Genomic DNA, 19,904 nt, shown 5'->3' with positions numbered 1-19,904 from the left:
ACCATCTGGGAATGGCATCTTTGTGCCTACATCCTCCTCAAAAGCACCCAGTTTCATAAGCTGTCTACTAATGCATTCACTCACTCTTTGTAGAGCTATGCATCCATGCTTAAAAAACTATTTAGGGGGAGTTGGGCGGTAGCGCAGTGGGTTAAGCGCATGTGACACCAAGCACAAGGACTGGTGTAAGGATTCTGGTTTGAGCCCCGGGCTCCACACCTGCGGGGGAGTCACTTTACAAGAGGTGAAGCAGGTCTGCAGGTGTCTATCTTTCTCTCATCCTCTCTGTCCTCCCCATCTCTCTCCATTTCTTCCTGTCCTATCCAACAACAATGACATCAATAACAATAATATCTACAACAATAAAACAAGGGGAATAAATATTTTAAAATCTTTAAAAAATAATTTTAAAGATTATTTTAAATAGGGTCTGGGTGGTGGCAATCCCATTAAGCGTACATATTCAATGTGCAGGGATCCAGGCTCAAGACCCAGGTCCCACCTGCAGAGGGAAAACTTTGTGAGTGGTGAAGCAGAGCTACAGGTGTCTCTCTGTTTCTCTATCTTCCCCTTCCTCTCAATTTCTGGCTGTCTCTATCCAATAAAAAAATAAAGATAATAATAGTTTTTTAATTATTTAAAATAATTTTTAAGGTATGAATCCACCATGCCCAGCAATCATTCTTTTTGCCCTCTATTTATTTGGATAGAGACAAAGAACTTGAGAGGGAAGTGGGAGAGCAGCGCTTCGCCGTTTATGAAGCTTCTCTCCTGCAGGTAGACACTGGGGGTTTGAACCCAGTCCTTGAGCAGGGCAATGTATGCACTTACCAGGTGTGCCACCACCCAGCTCCTTAAGTATCATCATCATATCATGATTTTCTGTTTGTGTATTTTTGTCATCATTGGAGTTGACTTTTTTTTTTTTTTGCCTCCAGGGTTATTGCTGAGGCTCGGTGCCTGTACCATGAATCCATTGCTCCTGGCGGCCATTTTTTTCCCTCCTTTTGTTGCCTTTGTTGTTGTAGCCTTGTTGTGGTTATTATTGTTGTTGTTGATGTTGTTGGATAGGACAGAGAGAAATGGAGAGAGGAGGGGAAGACAGAGAGGGGAGAGAAAGACAGACACCTGCAGACCTACTTCACTGCTTGTGAAGCAACCCCCCTACAGGTGGGGAGCCAGGGGCTCGAACCGGCATCCTTACTCCAGTCCTTGTGCTTTGCGCCATGTGTGCTTAACCGGCTGTGATACCGCCCGACCCCCAGGAGTCGACTTTTTTTTTAACCAGGGAACTGCTTGGCTCTGGTTTATGGTGGTACAGGGGCTTGAATCTGGAAGTCAGGCATGAGAATTTCTTTGCATAACTATTATACTATCTACCCATGCCCTGACTTTTTTTTTCTTTTGCCTCCAGGGTTATCGCTGGGGCTAGGTGCCTGCACTATGAATCCACTGCTCCTGGAGGCTATTTTTTCCATTTTGTTGCCCTTGTTGTTGTGCTTGCTGTAGTTATTATTATTGTTGTCATAGATGTTGATGTTGGATAGGACAGAGAGAAAACGGTATCATCTGTTTTCCATCTACACCATGCCTCGGCCTCACGTGAGCTTAATGTGCAGCTTGGCGATAAGAGAATCCGGCATGAAGCCCAGCCAGTCTATCTTGGCGTTACTCTCGATCACACTCTGTCATTTCACGAACATCTCATAAAAACTGCAGCCAAGGTGGGCGCGAGGAATAACATCATTGCAAGACTGGCCAGCTCCTCATGGGGCGCGAGCGCTTCCACACTACGATCATCATCTCTGGCATTATGCTATTCCACTGCAGAATACTGTGCCCCAGTATGGTTCCGTAGCCCCCATGTCCACTTGGTCGATTCCAAATTATATTCCTCCATGAGGATAATTTCTGGAACCATCCGTTCCACCCCAGTTCCATGGCTGCCAGTTCTTAGCAACATCGCCCCGCCGGATATTCGTCGGGATGCGGCATCATCTAAGTTCATTTCCCACGTCTACGCTCGGCCGGACCTGCCAATATACGCGGATATCTTCACCCACCCTGTCCAACGCTTGACGTCTCGTCATCCAATCTGGTCCCCTACGCCTACACTGAACTTCTCTGTTGCAGTCTCTTGGAAACAGAGCTGGCAGTCAGCTGAGGTCAAGAACAAACACCTCATCACAGACCCCTGCAAGCGTCAACCCGGCTTTGACCTAGCACGTTATGATTGGGCCCTCCTCAATCGCTATCGAACAGGCCATGGCCGGTGCGCCGCTATGTTCCATCGCTGGGGAGCCAGAGACGACCCAAACTGCCCCTGTGGCTCCAGACAGACTATGACCCACATAGTCAATGACTGCCACCTCTCCAGATTCAAAGGAGGTCTCAAAACTTTACATCAGGCTCAACCTGACGCTGTTGACTGGCTACGGAAGAAGGGCAAACGCTAGAAGAAGAAGGACAGAGAGAAATCGAGAGACGAGGGGAAGACAGAGGAGGAGAGAAAGAGAGACACCTGTAGACCTGCTTCACCGCCTGTGAAGTGACTTCCCTGCAGGTAAGGAGCTGGGGGCTCGAACTGGGATCCTTAGGCCAGTCTTTGCGCTTTGTGACATGTGTGCTGAACCCGCTGGGCTACTGCCCAGCCCCTGACTATCTTTTTTTTAAATTTCTTTATTGGGGGATTAATGTTTTACATTTGACAGTAAATACAATAGTTTGTACATAACATTTCTCAGTTTTCCACATAACAATCATCCTCCACTAGGTCCTCTGTCATCCTTTTCCAGGACCTGTACCCCCCCCACCCCCACCCCCCGCACCCACCCCAGAGTCTTTTACTTTGGTGCAATACACCAACTCCAGTTCAGGTTCTATTTGTGTTTTCTCTTCTGATCTTGTTTTTCAACTTCTGCCTGAGAGTGAGATCATCCCATATTCATCCTTCTGTTTCTGATTTATTTCACTCAACATGATTTCTTCAAGGTCCACCATAGATGGGCTGAAAACGGTGAAGTCATCGTTTTTAATAGCTGAGTAGTATTCCATTGTGTATACATACTGCAACTTGCTCAGCCACTCTTTTGTTGTTGGACACCTGGGTTGCTTCCAAGTTTTGGCTATTACAAATTGTCCTGCTATGAACACAGGTATACACATATCTTTTTGGATGGGTGTGTTTGTGAAACGACACCCCCCCCCCCCGCAGGTGGGGCGCCAGGGGCTCAAACCGGGAGCCTTACACCAGTCCTTGTGCTTTGTGCCATGTGTGCTTAACCCACTGCGCTACTGCCCAGCCTCCTACTATTTTTTTTTCCACCAGGGTCATTGCTGGGGCACCACCACTCCCAGTAGCCATTTTTATTTTCCTTCCTTTTCTTTTGTTTTTTCCTTTTTTCTTTTATTTGACAGAATAGAGGAAAATTAAGTAGGGAAAGGGAAATAGAGAGGTGAGAAGAGAGACATCTGCCAAACTGCTTCACCACTTGCGAAATTTCCCCCCTGCAGGTGGGGACCTTGCACATGGTAATATGTGTATTCAGCCGGGTATTCTAATGCCTGGGCCCCTGGAATGACTTTGTCAGGAGAGAGAGAGAGAGAGACCCATCATAGTATGAAGCTTCCCCCAGTGCGGTGGTGGTGGCTGGGCAAGTTCCTGAGTCTTGTATATGGCAAAGCAGGCACCTTCCTGGTGAGTTATCTTACTGACCCAACAGGGCAGATTGTTAAATTAAAAAAAAAAAAAGTCATTGTGGGCTGGCAAGATAGGTCACCTGGATAGTGTACCTGCTTTTTCATGGGTACACCCCAGATTAAAATCTAACCCAAAATGCACTAGAGGAAGCTTGTCTTCACGTGTCTTCCCTTCTCTCTCTCTCTTTTTTAAATAAAATTTAAAATTGTATTTATTGGTTAGGACAGAGAGAAATTGAGAGGGAAGGAGGCGGGAGAGAGATAGAGAACCACCTGCAGATCTGCTTCACTCCTTGTGAAGCTTTCCCCCTGCAAGTGAGGACGGGGGTTTGAACCCATGTCCTTGTATACTGTAATGTGTGCACTTAACTAGGTGTACTGGCCCCTCTTCCTTTCTCTTTCCCTCTCCCTCTCTCTCTCTTCTACTTTGATAGAACAGAGAGAAACTGAAAGGGAAGGGGGAGATAGGGAAAGAAAGACACATGCAACCCTGCTTCACTGCTCGTGAAGTGTCCGTGCTGCAGGTGGGGAGTAGGGGGCTCGAACCCAGGTCCTTGTGCATCACCATCTAGCTCTCTGTCTCTCTCTCTTTCTATCTGAAAAAGTCACTGGAGCAGAGAAGCCCCAGTTGGGGGAGACCACAAACAACTATGTGTCTTGAAAGTCTCTATTTATCCTGTCACTATATATAGACCCACCTCCATCTGCCTCCCCGGCTGTGAACTTCACTGTACAGAAACATCAGTGAAGGAAGCCAGAATGTCACCCCAAAACAGCCCTCTTGGACTTAAGAATTTTTATTTTTATTAATTTAACCAGAGCACCGCTCAGCTTTGGTTTATGGTGGCACGGGGGATTGAAACCTGGGATTTTGGAGCCTCAGGCATCAGTCTGTTTGCATAATCATTATGCTATCTACCCCCACCCATAAGAATTATTTTTAACCAAAGACAATTAAGGAGCTGCAAATGTAGGGAGGCTCTTTTCCCCCTCCACCTTCTGCCTGAAGTCAGGACCTGAGTGTTGTTCTTAGCTGGTGAGACTACAGGCCCAGTTCAGCCCAGGAGCAGAGAACTCTGAAAGCAATCCTTATTGCCACCCTCCCACTTCCCCACCTACCCCCCATCACACACAGTCCCCTTCATTCCGCAACCTTTCTTTTTTCTATTATTATTATTATTATTGCCTTTAAGGTCATTGCTGGGGCTGAGTGCCAGCACTACTATGAATCCACTGAGCCTGGTGGCCATTTTTTTTCCCTTTTTATTGGATAGAGCAGAGAGAAATTGAGAGGGGAGGGGAGATAGCAAGGAATAGAGAAGAAAGATAAGACAGACACCCAAAGACCTGCTTCACTGCTTGTGAATCGACCCCCCTTTGCAGGTGGGGAACTGGGGGCTCGAACTAGGGTCCTTGCGCTTTGTGCCATGTGTGCTTAACCCTCTGTGCTACCGCCTGACCCTCCCCCCCCCCAGAAGCTTTTTGATATTAGCCAATTCTGGATCTGGCAAGCCAAAAATAAAAACTGTTTTCCAGTAACCCCAAGGTGTTGTGACTTTTGTTCAGATTCCCACATTGACACTCTCTCATGGGCACAGCAAGCCAGAGGCCTGGCACTGGGTGCTGGTTGCACCATGACTGTTTATTTTTAAATCTGCACCAAGAGAACAGCAGCATAGAGAGGATGATGAGGATGTAGGTCGCTTTGACACGCTGTGCGAGGGCCTGCCTGGATGAAGCCCAGGGGGCCGTCCTGCTCTCTCTCCTGTTCTGGGAGCTAGTGCCAGTGGGGTCCCTGGAGGCCCAGCCAAAGCCTTCTCCTCCACTGGCCTCCTTGTCTCTGGCTTCCAGGCACAGGCTGATGGAGGCAGGGTCTGGCCGGGAAGGGCTGATTTTGGGGGACGGTGGTGGCTTGGGAGGCAGGTGAGGACCACATCCAGATCACTGGAGGCTGCCCAGCCCAGTCTAGGCCGCTCCCGGGAACACAGGCCACTCCGGGGGATGTAGGCCACTGCTTCCTATGAAAGGGGCCACCCACATCCTGACCAGGCAGCAATGGAGCAGGGACACTGCCACTTGCTGCAACACAGCCACAGCAGCAGTTCCAAGGCCTGGTTCTGTTAGGTTCGGTAATCCAAGAAATTTACCAACAGAGACCAGAGTGACGTAAAAACAAAGAGCCTTTATTTCTAGCCCGGGCATGGGGCTATGGCCGAGACCTCACAGCTGTTCTAGGTGCTCGACCACGAACCCCAGCACAGGAGGAGATATATAGGGTGTGGGTTACACAGCGTACGTGACAAGCTTAGCCTTGTGGTTATCTTCTTTACACATCTGGGGGAAACGAGGGGAAATGTTTAACAGTCTATAGACTCTCTGGAGATCCCTTGGAAATGCTTAATGGGCTCTGTCTCTCTGGAGATGCCTTGGCTCTATCTCTCTGGAGATGCCTTTCTTAATGCTCAGCTTATCTTTGTTCCTGTTGACTCAGGGCCATGGGTTTAATTTCCAGTAATGGTCTTGAATTCCAGGACCTGTTCTTCTGAAACTGGGGCCTATCTCATTTTTGCAGTTTTTGGAGCCTGTCATCGAGTCACTGCAGTCTGCACCCTTCAGTTCTTCCGGTGGGCGTCCTCTATACTATAATAGGCCTGCTGGGCCATGGAGAACAGGTTCAGGCTGGCTTGCCACTGTTGCCTGGACCATAAGAAGTAGTGGTGGGTCCTCTAGGTCACCAGGGCAAGCAGAAGGAGCCCCTGGCTCCAAGCACTGGACACTAGCTGCCCAGGACTGTCGACCCAGCAGCCATACTTGCACACTTTGGTCAGGGTGGTGGGGAGCTTTCCCTGATGCAGCCACCTACAGACTCTTGCCTCTGGGGCTCAGGGCTGCACTCATGCCAGAATCCTAATATATATTAACTCTGGTCCAAAGGCCCTATCACCTGGCTCAAGTGCACAGTAGTTTTGTAACAATCAGTGACAGCCCAAATGAGCTGGGTGTGAGCTCACGTCAAGGAGGGGGGAGTGTGGGGACTTGTAAGGCAGATCCCCTGAAGCCAAGGACCTGCCTTGCATGTGTGAGGCCCCTGGGTTTGAGCCCCTACTTGCATGACAACAAGGACAAAGTGAGTAGAACCTCATGGATGGGGGAGCAGTACTTTATTTAACTTAGGGCTAAGGAAACAGCATAGTTATGCAAACTTTTTCATGCCTGAAGCTCTGGAATCCTAGGTTCAGTTCCTGGCACTGCCATAAACCAGAACTAAATAGTGCCCTGGTAAAAACAAACAAACTGAAACAACAACAAAAGGGATCTTAAATGCTGGGTTGGGCAGCCTGAGGGGTGTTGAGCTCTCCAGCACAAAGTCCTGAATTTGATTACTGATCCTGTATGTGTTAAGAGAAATGCTCCGGTTCTCTCTTTGTCATCTTCTCTGTGTCTCATTAATAAATAAACACATCTTTGAAAGTAAAATGTTGGGTGCTGGGTAGATAGCATAATGGTTATGCAAACAGACTTTCATGCCTGAGGCTTCAGAGTCCCAGGTTCAATCCACCACACCACCATAAGCCAGAGCTGAACAGTGCTGTGGTTAAAAAAGAAAGTAAAATGTTGGATGGGGAGGGTCATCAGGATACCTCACCTGAGAGGAGACCTGCTTTGCCATGTGTGAAAATCAGGTTTCAGGCCAGCCCCCACATGCCGGAGGAAACTTTGGTGCTGGGGTGTCTGTCTTTCCCTCCCTCCGGCTGTCTAGCTCTAGATGGCTCTAGCTGTCTGAGAAACTGGCCCGAAGCTGGGTCAGAGAGATGAATCAGCAACAGGTATTGAGCACACAGCACTTCATGATATGAGAGGTGTGTGGGAGAAGTGGTGACACAGCTTACGGGGAGGGTGCCTGCCTTGCTCTGTGCACAGCCTGGATTTGGGTCCTGGAACACCACAACACCACGTGAGTGTCACTGAAGGAAGCTTTGGTGTCCTGGTTTCTCTCCCTTTCTACTTGCTAAATCTGCAATTCATAATTTTCTTTTATTTTGTTTGTTTTTTATTATTTATTGGGTAGAGACAGAAATTGAGAGGGAAAGAGGAGAGAGACAGAGAGACAATTGTAGCGAGGGTCCTTGCACATCTTAACATGCTGGAATTTCAGTTTTCTTTTCTTTTTTTAAAATTTTTTGTATTTTTCTATCTTGTTTTATAAATCAGGGGAGAGCGGGAACGCAGTCCCCCACTACCACAAGTTGTGCAGTCGAGTTTCCCACATTTGGAGAAATTACAGGGGTCAGCACATCCGGAGTGCAATGGATAAGCCTCACCCTGGGAAAAACACCTTCGTCAGTTTTCTTTTCAAGGTAAATATAAGCACTCAACAGACAAGGAAGAGGACTCGAAAGATAGCATAGTGCGGTTATGCAAAAAACAAACAAACAAAAATCACCAAACATTCATGCCTGAGGCACCAAAGGTTCCAGGTTCAAGTCCCAGTATTACCATAAGCCAGAGCTGAGCAGTGATTTGATTTAAAAGAAAATAAAGTTTATATCTGCCAGTAGAGGCAGTAAACTGCCCTGAGGGCGGGCCAGCCAGCCAGCCCAGCTCTAAGATCTCTGTCCTCTTTGCTCCTCCCACTGACCTGCTTACAATTTTTTTTATTACTTATTTATGAAAGAAAGAACCAGAACATCAGTCTGGCACATGACATGCAGGGGATCAAACTCAAGACCGCCAGTGCTTTATCCATTGTACCATTTCTCAGTGATCTGAATTTTTTTTTTTTATGTCTTTCTTCCTCTCTCTTCCTCTCCCTTCTTTTTCTCCCTCTCTCCCTCTCTTTTCCTCTCCTTTTCTTTCTGTATGAAAAGGTCACTTGGGGTGGAGGGTAGATAGCATAATGGTTATGCAAAGAGACTCTTATGCCTGAGGCTCCAAAGTCCCAGGTTTAATGCCCCGCCACCACAAGCCAGACCTGAGCAGTGGTCTGATAAACAAACAAACAAACAAACTCACTTGCACCAGAAGAACACTTTACACTTTTTAGAGTGATCTGAATTTTTAAAAAAATATTTTAATTTAATTTATTATTGGATAGAAATAGAGAGAAATTGAGAGGGAGGGGTAGGGAGAGAGGGAGAGAAACAGAGAGACACCTACAACCCTGCTTCACTACTCGTGGAGCTTTTCTTTCCCCCTGCAGGTGGGGACCAGGGGTGTGTGTGCTTAACCAGGTGCGCCACCACCTGGATCCGACCTGAATTTTTTGTTTTGCCCTTTTTAAATTTTTTTTTTTTTGTTTCATTTATGTATTTATTATTGGATAGAGACAGAGAGAAATTGAGAGGAAAGGGGAGAGATAGAGAGGGAGAGAGACAGCCCTGCAGCCCTGCTTCACCACTTCTGAAGCTTTCTCCCAGCAGGTGGGGACCAGGGGCTTGAACCTGGGTCCTTTTGCACTGTGATGTGAGCACTTAACCAGGTGCGCCACCATCTGGCCCCTCGACCTGAATTTTTTTAAGGTAGTTAAACCAGCTTTGTACCAATGCATGGGTATTTATATATAGTTCACTTATGTGTCTTTTTAAAAATTTTATTTATTTATTATTGGATAGAGACAGAGAGACATTGAGAGAGGAGGAGAGAGACAGAGACACCTGCAACACTGCTTCACCACTTGTAAAGCTTCCCCTGCATGTGGGGACCAGGGGCTTGAACCTGGGTCCTTGTGCACTGTATGTGAGCACTTAACCAGGTATACCACCACCCAGCCCCCCTCATATAAAATTAATGTGACTTTTTCACTAAAGAGTTTTAGAAGTAGGATATATATATATATATATACTATTTATATATTATTATTAGTTTGCCAGAGCACTGCTCAGCTCTGGTTTATGGCTGTATAGGGATTGGACCTCCTGAAGCACGTCTTAGCAAGGCCTTGCAATTTCTTTCATGTGGAACAAAGATGAAAATTTGGGGCAGAGTAGACAGCAAGATGGTTATGCAAAGAGACGCTCATACCTGAGGCTCCAAGGTTCCAGGTTCAATTCCCCTGCACCATTGTAAGCCAAAGCTGAACAGGCGGGTGTAAGGATCCTGGTTTGAGCCCGCGGTTCCCCACCTGCAGGGGAGTCACTTCACAGGCGTCTTTCTCTCCCCCTCTCTGTCTTCCTCTCCTCTCTCCATTTCTCTCTGTCTTATACAACAACGACAATATCCACAACAACAATAATATCCACAACAATAAAGCAAGGGCAACAAAAGGGAAAATAAAAAAAAGGGCAACAAAAGGGAAAATAAATAAATAAAATATATAAAAAAGAAAAGAAAAAGGTGGGCCAGGAGGTGGTGCAGTGGATAGAGCATTGGGCTCTCAAGCATGAGGGCCTGAGTTTAATCCCTGGCAGCACATGTACAGTGTGATGTCTTGTTCTTTCTCTCGCTCCTCTTATCTTTCTCATAAATAAATAAATAAAATATTTTAAAGAAGAAAGAGAAAAAAAAAGCAAGCTACAGAGAGAAAGATATACAGAGAGACTAAAGCATTGCTCAGCTCTGGTTTTCTATTTCTGTCTATCCAATACGTAAGAAATAAATATAAAAAAAAGAGGGGTCAAGTGGTGGCACACCCTGTTCAGTGCGTACATTACAATGCATAAGGACCCAGGTTCAAACCAAAGGCCCTCCGCTGTAGGTGGGGAAGCTTCACAGAGGTGAAGCAGTACTAGGTCTCTCCCTCCCTAACCTTATTCTCTCTGTCCTACCAGATTAAATACATTTAAAAAAAAAAAAAAAAGAAGAAAATCTATGCCTGTAGGTCAACTATTTTGGGACCTTGGTTAAATGATTTAAAAAAAAAACAAAACCTAGAGAGCAGTTGGAGCCTCCCAGGCTACTCGGGAATCTCTCCCCCAGAAGGTGTGGAAGGCGGGAGACTGGATCTGGGACCCCGTGTCAGAGGCCCTCAGAACCCACTCAGAGAGGGGGAATGGCTTCAAGGAAAGGCAGATTGGGAGCAGCACTGGGCCGGGAAGAAAAAACATTCTGGGCTTTTCTCTCATCTCTCCCCCCAATTTTGTATTTTATTTTTTGATTTTTGTGAGAGAGATAGAGACACAGACAGAAACACCAGAGCACTGCTCAGCTCTGGCTTATGGTGGTTCGGGGGACTGAACCTGGGACTTCGGAGCCTCAGGCATGAGAGTCTCTTTGCATAACCATTATGCAACCTGCCCCCGTCGTCCCCAATTCTGTGCGCTTGCACAAGAATAAAACGTTCACTCTCAGGCAGAAGTTGAAAAACAAGATCAGAAACGAAAACACAAGTAGAACCTGAAATGTAATTGGCATATCGCACCAAAGTAAAAGACTCTGGGGTGGGAGTGGGTGGGTGGGGAGAATACAGGTCCATGAAGGATGATAAATGACATAGTGGGGGTTGTATTGTTAAATGGGAAACTGGGGAATGTTATGCATGTACAACACTATTGTATTTACTGTTGAATGTAAAACATTAATTCCCCAATAAAGAAATTTTTAAAAAAAGAATAAAACGTTGATCTACCAGGCAGTGCGTAGATGGGACACTCCGTAGACGCGCTTAGGAACCGACACCCCAAGCCTGTTCAGCTCCGGAAGCAACCGCATCCCCCGCCGCAGAGAGCACTGCTCAGCTCTGGTTTATAGCGGGGTGGGGATTGAACCTGGGACTTCGGAGTCTCAGGCATGGAAGTCTCCTTGCATAGACATTATGCTATCTCTCCCCATCCACTGCAGTTCCTAAGAACAGTAACACAGTCACTGAAGGTTGACGGCGTTTTTCTTTTAATTTGGCCTCTGCCCAACGCCGTAGACTCGTGATATTCCCATCTAGCGCTTCCGTGTTTTACACTAAGCTTGAGCCCAGCCGCTCTCCGTAGGAACGCTAATTCCTGCTTACGAAGTTGACGTCCTACACAGAACGACTGCCTGGGAGAGACGCGCGTGCGTAGAAATGGCGGTTCGTCCTTGCTTTCCGACCGGATGTCTGCCACGGACGCGCGCTCGCACGCACGAAGGGGGCGGGGCCTGAGCGGATATATATAGCGCACGCCGCACGTTGTCCGTCCTTTATTGGCGACTCGTGGCGGCGATATGGTACGTACTTGGGTGGCTGCGGTGTCTTCGTAGCGGCGGCCTGGTCGAATCGGCAGTTTATCGCCGCCATCTCAACTTGGGCGGCGCCTGAGCTTTCATTTTGGGGCATAAGCTTTTCAGCGGGGTCCGTAGTCGGGTGTATTTTCTGAAAACTACCAAAGCGAGTCTTGTGGTCGGTCGGCCTCGGGCCTGCGTTCGTGCGGCGAGAGGCCTTGATAGCGGGCCCGACGCTGTTTTAACCGCGGGTTATTTATTCACATTTCGCTCTAGTCAGCTGTGTGCTAACCGAGGTTAGAGTCCGGCAGCGCTCCGGGCGCGGCGTCTGGGGCAGAAACAGCCGGACCCTCGGCACTGCGAGAGGCCTCTGGGGCTCGGGCCACAGATGATGAACAATTTTGACGGGCGGACAGAGACTCCGTGTTGATTGTCAAGTTCTGACCTGGTCCTGGCGCCTTGGCGGCCTGTGTGTGTCGGTGCTGTGGGTCCCCTTGGCGGCCACTTCGTGCCACCCCACCAACACAACCTCAGTTCTGGCTGAAGGTTTTGGGGTTCGAGCCCGCGTCTCCTCAGGCGGGAAAACTGCTATCTCCTTAAGACTGTTAAGCGATTTCGCACGACCACTTAGTGGGAGCTTTTTTGGTTCCACTTACGGAGAAAAGCTTTTTATTTAACTCATGTTAGATAAAAATTAGTTTTCTACAGCTTGACACGGGCTCACGGTCGTTTGTTATTTTCCTTAGTCCCACCGGAAGTTCTCCGCCCCCAGACACGGGTCTTTGGGCTTCTTGCCTCGAAAGCGCAGCAGCCGGCACCGGGGCAAGGTGAAGAGCTTCCCCAAGGATGACTCCTCCAAGCCGGTGCACCTCACAGCCTTCCTGGGCTACAAGGCTGGGATGACCCACATCGTGCGCGAGGTCGACCGGCCTGGATCTAGTGAGTAAATGCTGCTTTTCTTGGGGCCCAGCTTAAGGAGGCAGGGTTTTCAAAGAGCTCAGGAGCTGCAATAGCAGAGTGGAACCAAGTACTTCTCGGGCTGAGTAGTTGAGTCTGCAACTAGGCAACACATTGCTTTAGGCAGAGGGACGCGGAGTGCGACGGGAGTGCTGCAGTTTGACCAGCCCCAGTCCCCCTGAGGTGCGTCTGGGAAGAACTAGAAACCCAGTTGCGGCACTGAACTGAGCCTCTCACTGCACACTATCTATCCCTTCATACAGTGAGGGTGCTGTTACTGCTTGTTGGCTGTGAGCTCTAGACGTTCTGCTTCATTAACTTTATAATCAAAATATGTATCTTTTCTCTGGCGATTGTAAATTAACCAGGACTAGTCAATCTGGCAAGTTAGGGTCATGATTTGAGTCAAAGCATGTGAGGACAATTATGGAGTTCAGGTAGCTGTTAAGGGATTGACTTCTGAACGTGTTGTTAATGAGGCAAATTAGCTGCACAGCTCTGCAGTTTGCTGCTAGGCTGATAACTTGCTGGGGTGTCTGTTTGGCACACTGAAACCTACCTACTTGCAGAGGTGAACAAGAAGGAAGTTGTGGAGGCTGTGACCATCGTGGAGACACCACCCATGGTGGTGGTGGGCATTGTGGGCTATGTAGAAACTCCCCGAGGCCTACGTTCCTTCAAGACTATCTTTGCTGAGCATATCAGTGATGAGTGCAAACGACGCTTCTATAAGAACTGGTAAGGCAGGGATCCCACCTGCTGAAGGTTGGGGGGAAGGGCGCAGACTTCTAGGGAGTGGGAGATCTTTATGGCCAGGATTGTTGGGGCAGATTCTGGAAGCTTTCAGTTACATAAGGGGGGTATCCCAGTACCTTAAAACAAGTTAAATTTGGTGTGCATAAGGATTCTGCATGCTTTCAGTTTCTGGAAAGCGCCAAATTAGAAAATCCAGAGGTAGCAGTGTAAACCCCATGTTGTACAAAGGTGTGTAGTCCTGTTAACCACTAATCTGGAGCAATAGTTTGTATATACCTGCAAGTCTGAATTGACATTAACCTTCTTGGACCTCTGCTCAGCTCCGCTCAGTTCTGCCTCATGAGCTCCCTCCAGGCTCCGCTTGCCGGTGGAAAAGGCTCCTTAGAAGCCGGCAATGAGCCCCATCCCCACGTGGTGCCAGTGTGCCTTCCGCTGACCCCCCCCCAGGGGTGATGAAGGTGTGCACCGGGGATCCTCCCCAACTCTGCTCTGCTCCTGAAGGCATAAATCGAAGAAGAAGGCTTTCACCAAATACTGCAAGAAGTGGCAGGATGAAGATGGCAAGAAGCAGCTGGAGAAGGACTTCAGCAGCATGAAGAAGTACTGCCAGGTCATCCGTGTCATTGCCCACACCCAGGTGAGCAGAGCCCAGGGGTTTGCTGAAAGGTTAGGAGCAAATTTCAGCAGTTAATCCTGCCTGCCTTTGCCTAGGCTTCAGGGCCTGAGGCTTGCTTCCAGTGCCTGTACAGTGGGTATTTCATTGCTGCCAGCAGAGGACACTGTCCTTATTGGGTCCTAAGCCAGGCACTGAAAGTCCTCAACTGATAATTCACCTCAAACGTGATTTGTTTATCTATATCTCTGTTGGCTTAACTAGTCAGATGCATTCACGTATAGACTCCTTGCATGGGTTAGGGTTAGCACAGAGTATTTGTCTGCCACTGAAAGGAAGAGCTGTGGTAATGGTACCCAGAGGGGAGTCAGCAGTACAGGAGTGCCCCTGTCGTTTTCCTCAGTTAAGGCCTCAGATCAGGTTACCTATTACTGCAGTTAGATCAAGACAAGTTGGTAAGTTGGAGCTAAGCTGCAGTGACTGTTCTAGATGCGCCTGCTGCCTCTGCGCCAGAAGAAGGCCCACCTCATGGAGATCCAGGTGAACGGAGGCACTGTGGCTGAAAAGTTGGACTGGGCCCGCGAGCGGTTGGAGCAACAGGTTCCTGTGAACCAAGTGTTTGGCCAGGATGAGATGATAGATGTCATTGGCGTGACCAAGGGCAAAGGCTATAAAGGTGAATCTTCAGTCCCTGCCTTTGGAGTCTTAAGGGGGTGTCAGGCCCACCTGTTCAGTGATGAGGCTCTGGAATGTGCGCTGGGCACAGCGCCCGAGTCAGACTGCGGAAATATTCCTTGCTGCCTTCCTTCTGAGAACAGCTCTGGGAGTGCCCGTTGCCCTGCACCTTCTAGGTTTGCAGAACACAAAGGGGATTGATAATTAAGCCACTTGGTAGTGAAGAAAGTGCTTTAAATTTTCTATTGACCAGCTCAGGGCTAACCCCCAGTGTCTTACCCCTAGATTTTGTGCTGAAGTTTTGGGTTTAGGCAGATAAAGGGAGGGGAATGGAAGCAGGGACTACCCTGGCCATTTGGGGTGTGCCTCTAGCACAGCCGGTGACACCGCAGAGCCAGTAATAGCTTGACTTTCAGGGGTTACCAGCCGTTGGCACACCAAGAAACTTCCCCGCAAGACCCACAGAGGACTGCGTAAGGTAGCCTGTATTGGAGCATGGCATCCTGCCAGAGTGGCATTCTCAGTGGCACGGGCTGGACAAAAAGGCTACCATCACCGCACTGAGATCAACAAGAAGGTGAGATACTGGGGCTCAAGTGAGACTACCTTGGGATAGGTGGTTCCAGTCTAGACCGCTGCATTCTTGGGAGAAGAGAATTGGCCATCTTATGAACTTCAGTTCCTGGTAACTGATTTAATCTCAGTTGTGTAGCAAACTTAGCTTAGGTACAACTAGTGTTGTAGTATTGGGTCAAGGTCAAATTGATGGGATTCTTTAATATCCTTTCACCTTGCCCAGCTTGCCTCTGAGCCTATCGTCTGGATCTTTTTTTTTTTTTTTTTTTGCTCCTTTTAAAATATTGGATGAGAGGGTAAAGGGAGACAAATAGCACTTTCTTTTTTTTTTTTTATAGAGGCAGAGAGAAGTTGAGAAGGAAGGGAAACACAGTGAGTAAGAGAGAAAGAGACACCAGTAGCAATATTTCACCATTTATGAATCTTCCCCTCTACAAGTGATTACTGGGGGTTTGAACCTGAGTCCTCACACATGGTAACATGTGTGCCAACACTGGCCCCCTGTATTGCATGATTAATAATACTATTTAGTGAACATTGGGACATCTTAGGCTGCCATGATGCAGTGAGAGAATGCTATGAAGTATAGGCTTTGGCACACAGATACACTCAGCAGGCGCTGCTTCAGCCTGAACCCCCTAGACACGCCTGGATTATTGGAGGTACTCTTTCTGTCCCCAACTTCAGGCACAAAGCAGGGCTGTGATCATGTTTTTTTAAATTTTTTTTTTATTTTTTATTTAAGAAAGGATTAATTAACAAAACCATAGGGTAGGAGGGGTACAACTCCACACAATTCCCACCGCCCAATCTCCATATCCCACCCCCTCCCCCACAAGTAGCACTTTCACAGCTTGTGAAGCTTTCCCCTAGAGGTGGTTACCAGGGCTTGAACCTGGGTCCTTGTACTCAACAACTAGGTGTATTTGCTGCCTTTGCTCAGTGTGTTTATTCTGTTCTGGTTTTCCTTTTATAGATCTACAAGATTGGCCAGGGTTACCTTATCAAGGATGGCAAACTGATCAAGAACAATGCTTCTACTGATTACGATCTGTCAGACAAGAGCATCAACCCTCTGGTGAGTTACACCATGCTAACTAGGCAGGAATTTCACACCTTTGGAATGGGTGCTTGTTACTACTGTTGAGCCAGTTAACTGGTTCTTTGCATAGCTTCTAGCAGATAGCGTTCTTTCAGCGGGGGGGGGGGAAGGAATGTCAGGCCCAGCTGTCCAGTGGTGAGGCTCTGGAATGAGCACTGGGCACAGCGCCCAAGTCAGACTGGAAATATTCTTTGCTGCCTGCCTTCTAAGAACAGCCCTGGGCCAGGTAGTGTGACCTATAGGCAAAGGGTATTGTGCACATTGACATCTTCATCTCTAGTCTCTGCTGATCAAACTGCCTCATTTTTTCCCAGGGTGGATTTGTCCACTATGGCGAAGTGACCAATGATTTTGTCATGCTGAAAGGCTGTGTGGTGGGAACCAAGAAGAGAGTGCTCACTCTCCGGAAGGTAAGGCTGGGGTCCTTCCTGCTAACTCAGTAACCCATCCTGTGTGAACTATACTCCGGAGGAAGAGGGAGGAACGGAGAATCCCAGGCCTTGTAGCTAAGACTGGTCACTGGGGAGCAGTTCAAAGGTGAAGGAGATTGCTACCACTTCCACTTCTATAAAAGGATCTTTGAAGTCCCAGGAGCAGGAAATTCCTTGTCTGGCCAGATTTGCTTCTATTTTCTTGTCTGCCCAACACAGATGGGACACTAGAGCTAGGACTGGGCTATGACAGGCTGGTTCAAACAAGATTTGAGCAAGGGTTCTGAGCTCTGTTGAGATAAGTTCTAACTTTGACCTTTGGCCCCTAGTCTCTGCTGGTGCAGACCAAACGTCGAGCTCTAGAGAAGATTGACCTTAAGTTTATTGACACCACCTCCAAGTTTGGCCATGGCCGCTTCCAGACTGTGGAGGAGAAGAAAGCATTCATGGTGAGTACTGCATCATCCCATATGGATGGGGTCTGTGCTAGGGCTAGGAGTCAGCTCTAGGCTGTGGGTTACTGTCTGGTCATTCTCCGTGTCTAATCTTCCACCTCTCTAATCTTCCACAGGGACCACTTAAAAAAGACCGCATTGCGAAGGAAGAAGGCGCTTAATGGCAGAAACAGCAGATGGGGTCTCAATAAAACTTATTTTCCACTGACATTTGTCTGTGCTCATAGTGGAGGGCATTTCCAGGGCATGCTGGGTTTCTGTAGGTTCTCAACTGGTCTTGCAGCTTAACTGTCACCAGTCTGGGGCTTTTGGTGAATTGTGGAAGCCAGTCTGGAGGAGCATCAGTATCTTGGGTTTGCACAACTTGAGTCAGGTTCCCTGCAGAGGTAGGAACAAGGAGGACCATGTTAGGGCAGACCTGGGTCTGGAGTGTACAAATGAGTAATTTGGCAACTAATCCACAAGAGAACCTTCAAGTTAGGACTTGGTGAATTTCTTCTGAAACTTGAAGCCTATGGCCCAGGCTTCATTACAGGGTCTAGACATACCCAGACTCACTTCAGCTTATCTCCACTGAGCACCATCTAGCCTCCCAGGCTCTGCCTTGGGCTTGACCATGTCTGCTTGTATGTACTAGAAGAGGGACAGTAACCTGCCCGTGCAGTTCCATTCCCAACCGCTCCCCTGTAGCTTGAGGGCAGAGTCCAGCCTTCCTGTGATAGAGGATAAGCCCCATATTTCTGGTTACCTGAGGGAATGGCAGTGGGTGCTATCGCTGTGCCCTAAATTGAAACGACCTCCAAGAATGGGTAAGGTGTGAGTTGTAGTCTTGGGTGTAAAGAAGCAGGGGTCTCCAGTTCTGTAGTGGAAGCTGGTAACCCTCAGCAGATAGGACTGCAGTCCCTTCAGGAAGGGCTTGGTCTGTCTTTGGCATGGGCTGCACTTCAGAATAGAGCCACCAGAGGGGATAAGTGGGCAGGCAGTACTAGGATGTGCCAGCCCGCTTGGAGGCTTGCTGCTGGGCTTCAGGGGGTTCTGTTAGAATTCTGCAGGTTGGGTGTGTTGGCACAGTGGGCTTAAGCGCATGTGCAAAGTGTAGGGATCCGTGTAAGGATCCCGGTTCGACCCCCTGGCTCTCCACCTGCAGGGGAGCTCTCCATATGCAGGTGTCTGTCTGAAATGCTTTCCCTTCCTGTTTCTGTCATGCAACAACGGAGCAACATCAGCAATGGCAATATTCACAATGAGGCTACAACAAAGGGAATAAATGGCCTCCAGGAGCGGTTGATTCTTGGTGCAGGCACTGAGCCCAGCAATAACCCTGGAGGGGAAAAAAATTCTGCAGGTTGTGGTCTGGGAGGTGATGTAGTGGTTAGGGAACTAGACTCAAGCATGAAGTCCTGAGTTCAATCCCTGGCAGTACATGTACCAGAGTGATACCTGGCTCTTAGTCCTATCATTCTCAGAAATCTAAAGATACCGCAGGTCTATTCTGTGGGACTGATGCTGATGGCAAGTCCCTCCTGGTTCCCCTTGATCTCACCGGGGTACCTGCCATGAGTCCTTTAGGGGCAGAGAAAAGCCACCTCTAGATAAAGAACAGTACTGTACATGCACAGAAAAGCCTTTTTAGGGTGAGTCCTCACATCCCACTACCCCACCTAACCAGTGAAGTAACCTGGGTCTAGACCTTAGTTTGGGTGGTCTACCAGGTGGCACAGTGGATAAAGCATTGGACTATCAGAGATTGGATTATCTGGTTCTATCTTGCCCTGGGGCACTGCCTGAGGCTTTAAGTCAGCTTCGACCTCTGGCACCACAATATACCAGAGGTGAGCAATTCTGGGAATAAAAAAGTAGGTAGTCCAGGAGGTGCTGCTCAGTTACTGAGACCTTACCTTTCTCAGCATCTTAATTCCATTTTGGTTCACTTTCTTTTTTCAAATATTTTATCCCCTTTTGTTGCCCTTTATTGTTCCTATTGTCCTTGTTGGATAAGACAGAAATGGAGGAGGGGGAAAGACACCTGCAGACCTTCACCGCCTGTGAAGTGACTCCCTTGCAGGTGGGGAGCTGGGGGCTTGAACCAGGATCCTTAGTTGGTCTTTGTGCTTAGTGCCACCTGTGCTTAACCCACCATGCTACTGCCCAACCCCCCCCTTTTTTTTTTAAAGATTTTGTGAGAAAGAAGCAGACGTCACTGGCACATGTGTTTCCAGGGACCAAACTTGGGACCTCATGCTTGAGAGTCCAAAGCTTTATCACTGTGTCACCTCCTGGACTACTAATGAATTAGTTTCTACTTAGATACCCTCCTCACCTACTTCCTATTACATCTCCCTCAGTCACTCCAAAGCTAAACTTATCAGAGTAAGGACTGTAAACTTGAGTAATGAGGTCCTGAGTTCAGTCCCTGGCAGCACGTGTACCAGAGTGATGTCTGGTTCTTTCCTCCTATCTCATGAATAAAATACATATTTATTGTATAGGCACAGCCAGAAGTTGAGAAG

The 19,904-nt window shown here is 48.1% G+C and overlaps 1 protein-coding gene, 1 long non-coding RNA gene and 5 other non-coding genes across 7 annotated transcripts in view; 6 read left to right on the top strand and 1 right to left on the bottom strand.

Moving 5' to 3' along the window:
* The window catches only part of LOC132538011 (uncharacterized), a 447,435-nt gene that overhangs the window by 107,068 nt on the left and 320,463 nt on the right, over positions 1–19,904 (top strand). The gene's annotated exons all lie outside the window — the stretch shown is intronic.
* On the bottom strand, positions 7,909–8,065 carry LOC132538360 (U1 spliceosomal RNA). Its single transcript, XR_009549755.1, has one exon. It is a non-coding gene; the product is annotated as a U1 spliceosomal RNA (small nuclear RNA).
* LOC132538503 (small nucleolar RNA SNORD43) lies at positions 12,213–12,277 on the top strand. The gene has a single exon (XR_009549857.1). It is a non-coding gene; the product is annotated as a small nucleolar RNA SNORD43 (small nucleolar RNA).
* On the top strand, positions 12,558–17,602 carry RPL3 (ribosomal protein L3). Its single transcript, XM_007519303.3, has 9 exons — positions 12,558–12,768; positions 13,356–13,524; positions 14,044–14,179; positions 14,645–14,831; positions 15,247–15,407; positions 16,383–16,484; positions 16,823–16,918; positions 17,269–17,388; positions 17,511–17,602. Exons 1-9 carry the CDS (start codon positions 12,729–12,731, stop codon positions 17,553–17,555), a joined length of 1,056 nt encoding a protein of 351 aa, XP_007519365.3. The 5' UTR covers positions 12,558–12,728; the 3' UTR covers positions 17,556–17,602.
* On the top strand, positions 13,989–14,043 carry LOC132538543 (small nucleolar RNA U82P). The gene has a single exon (XR_009549891.1). It is a non-coding gene; the product is annotated as a small nucleolar RNA U82P (small nucleolar RNA).
* LOC132538536 (small nucleolar RNA U83B) lies at positions 14,881–14,974 on the top strand. The gene has a single exon (XR_009549885.1). It is a non-coding gene; the product is annotated as a small nucleolar RNA U83B (small nucleolar RNA).
* Positions 16,633–16,724, top strand: LOC132538537 (small nucleolar RNA U83B). The gene has a single exon (XR_009549886.1). It is a non-coding gene; the product is annotated as a small nucleolar RNA U83B (small nucleolar RNA).

The sequence above is a fragment of the Erinaceus europaeus genome, chromosome 4 (assembly GCF_950295315.1).
Source record: "Erinaceus europaeus chromosome 4, mEriEur2.1, whole genome shotgun sequence".
In the NCBI taxonomy this organism is placed as follows: Eukaryota; Metazoa; Chordata; class Mammalia; order Eulipotyphla; family Erinaceidae; genus Erinaceus; species Erinaceus europaeus.
Note: the sequence above shows the minus strand (reverse complement) of the source record. Positions and strands in the feature narration are given on the sequence as shown.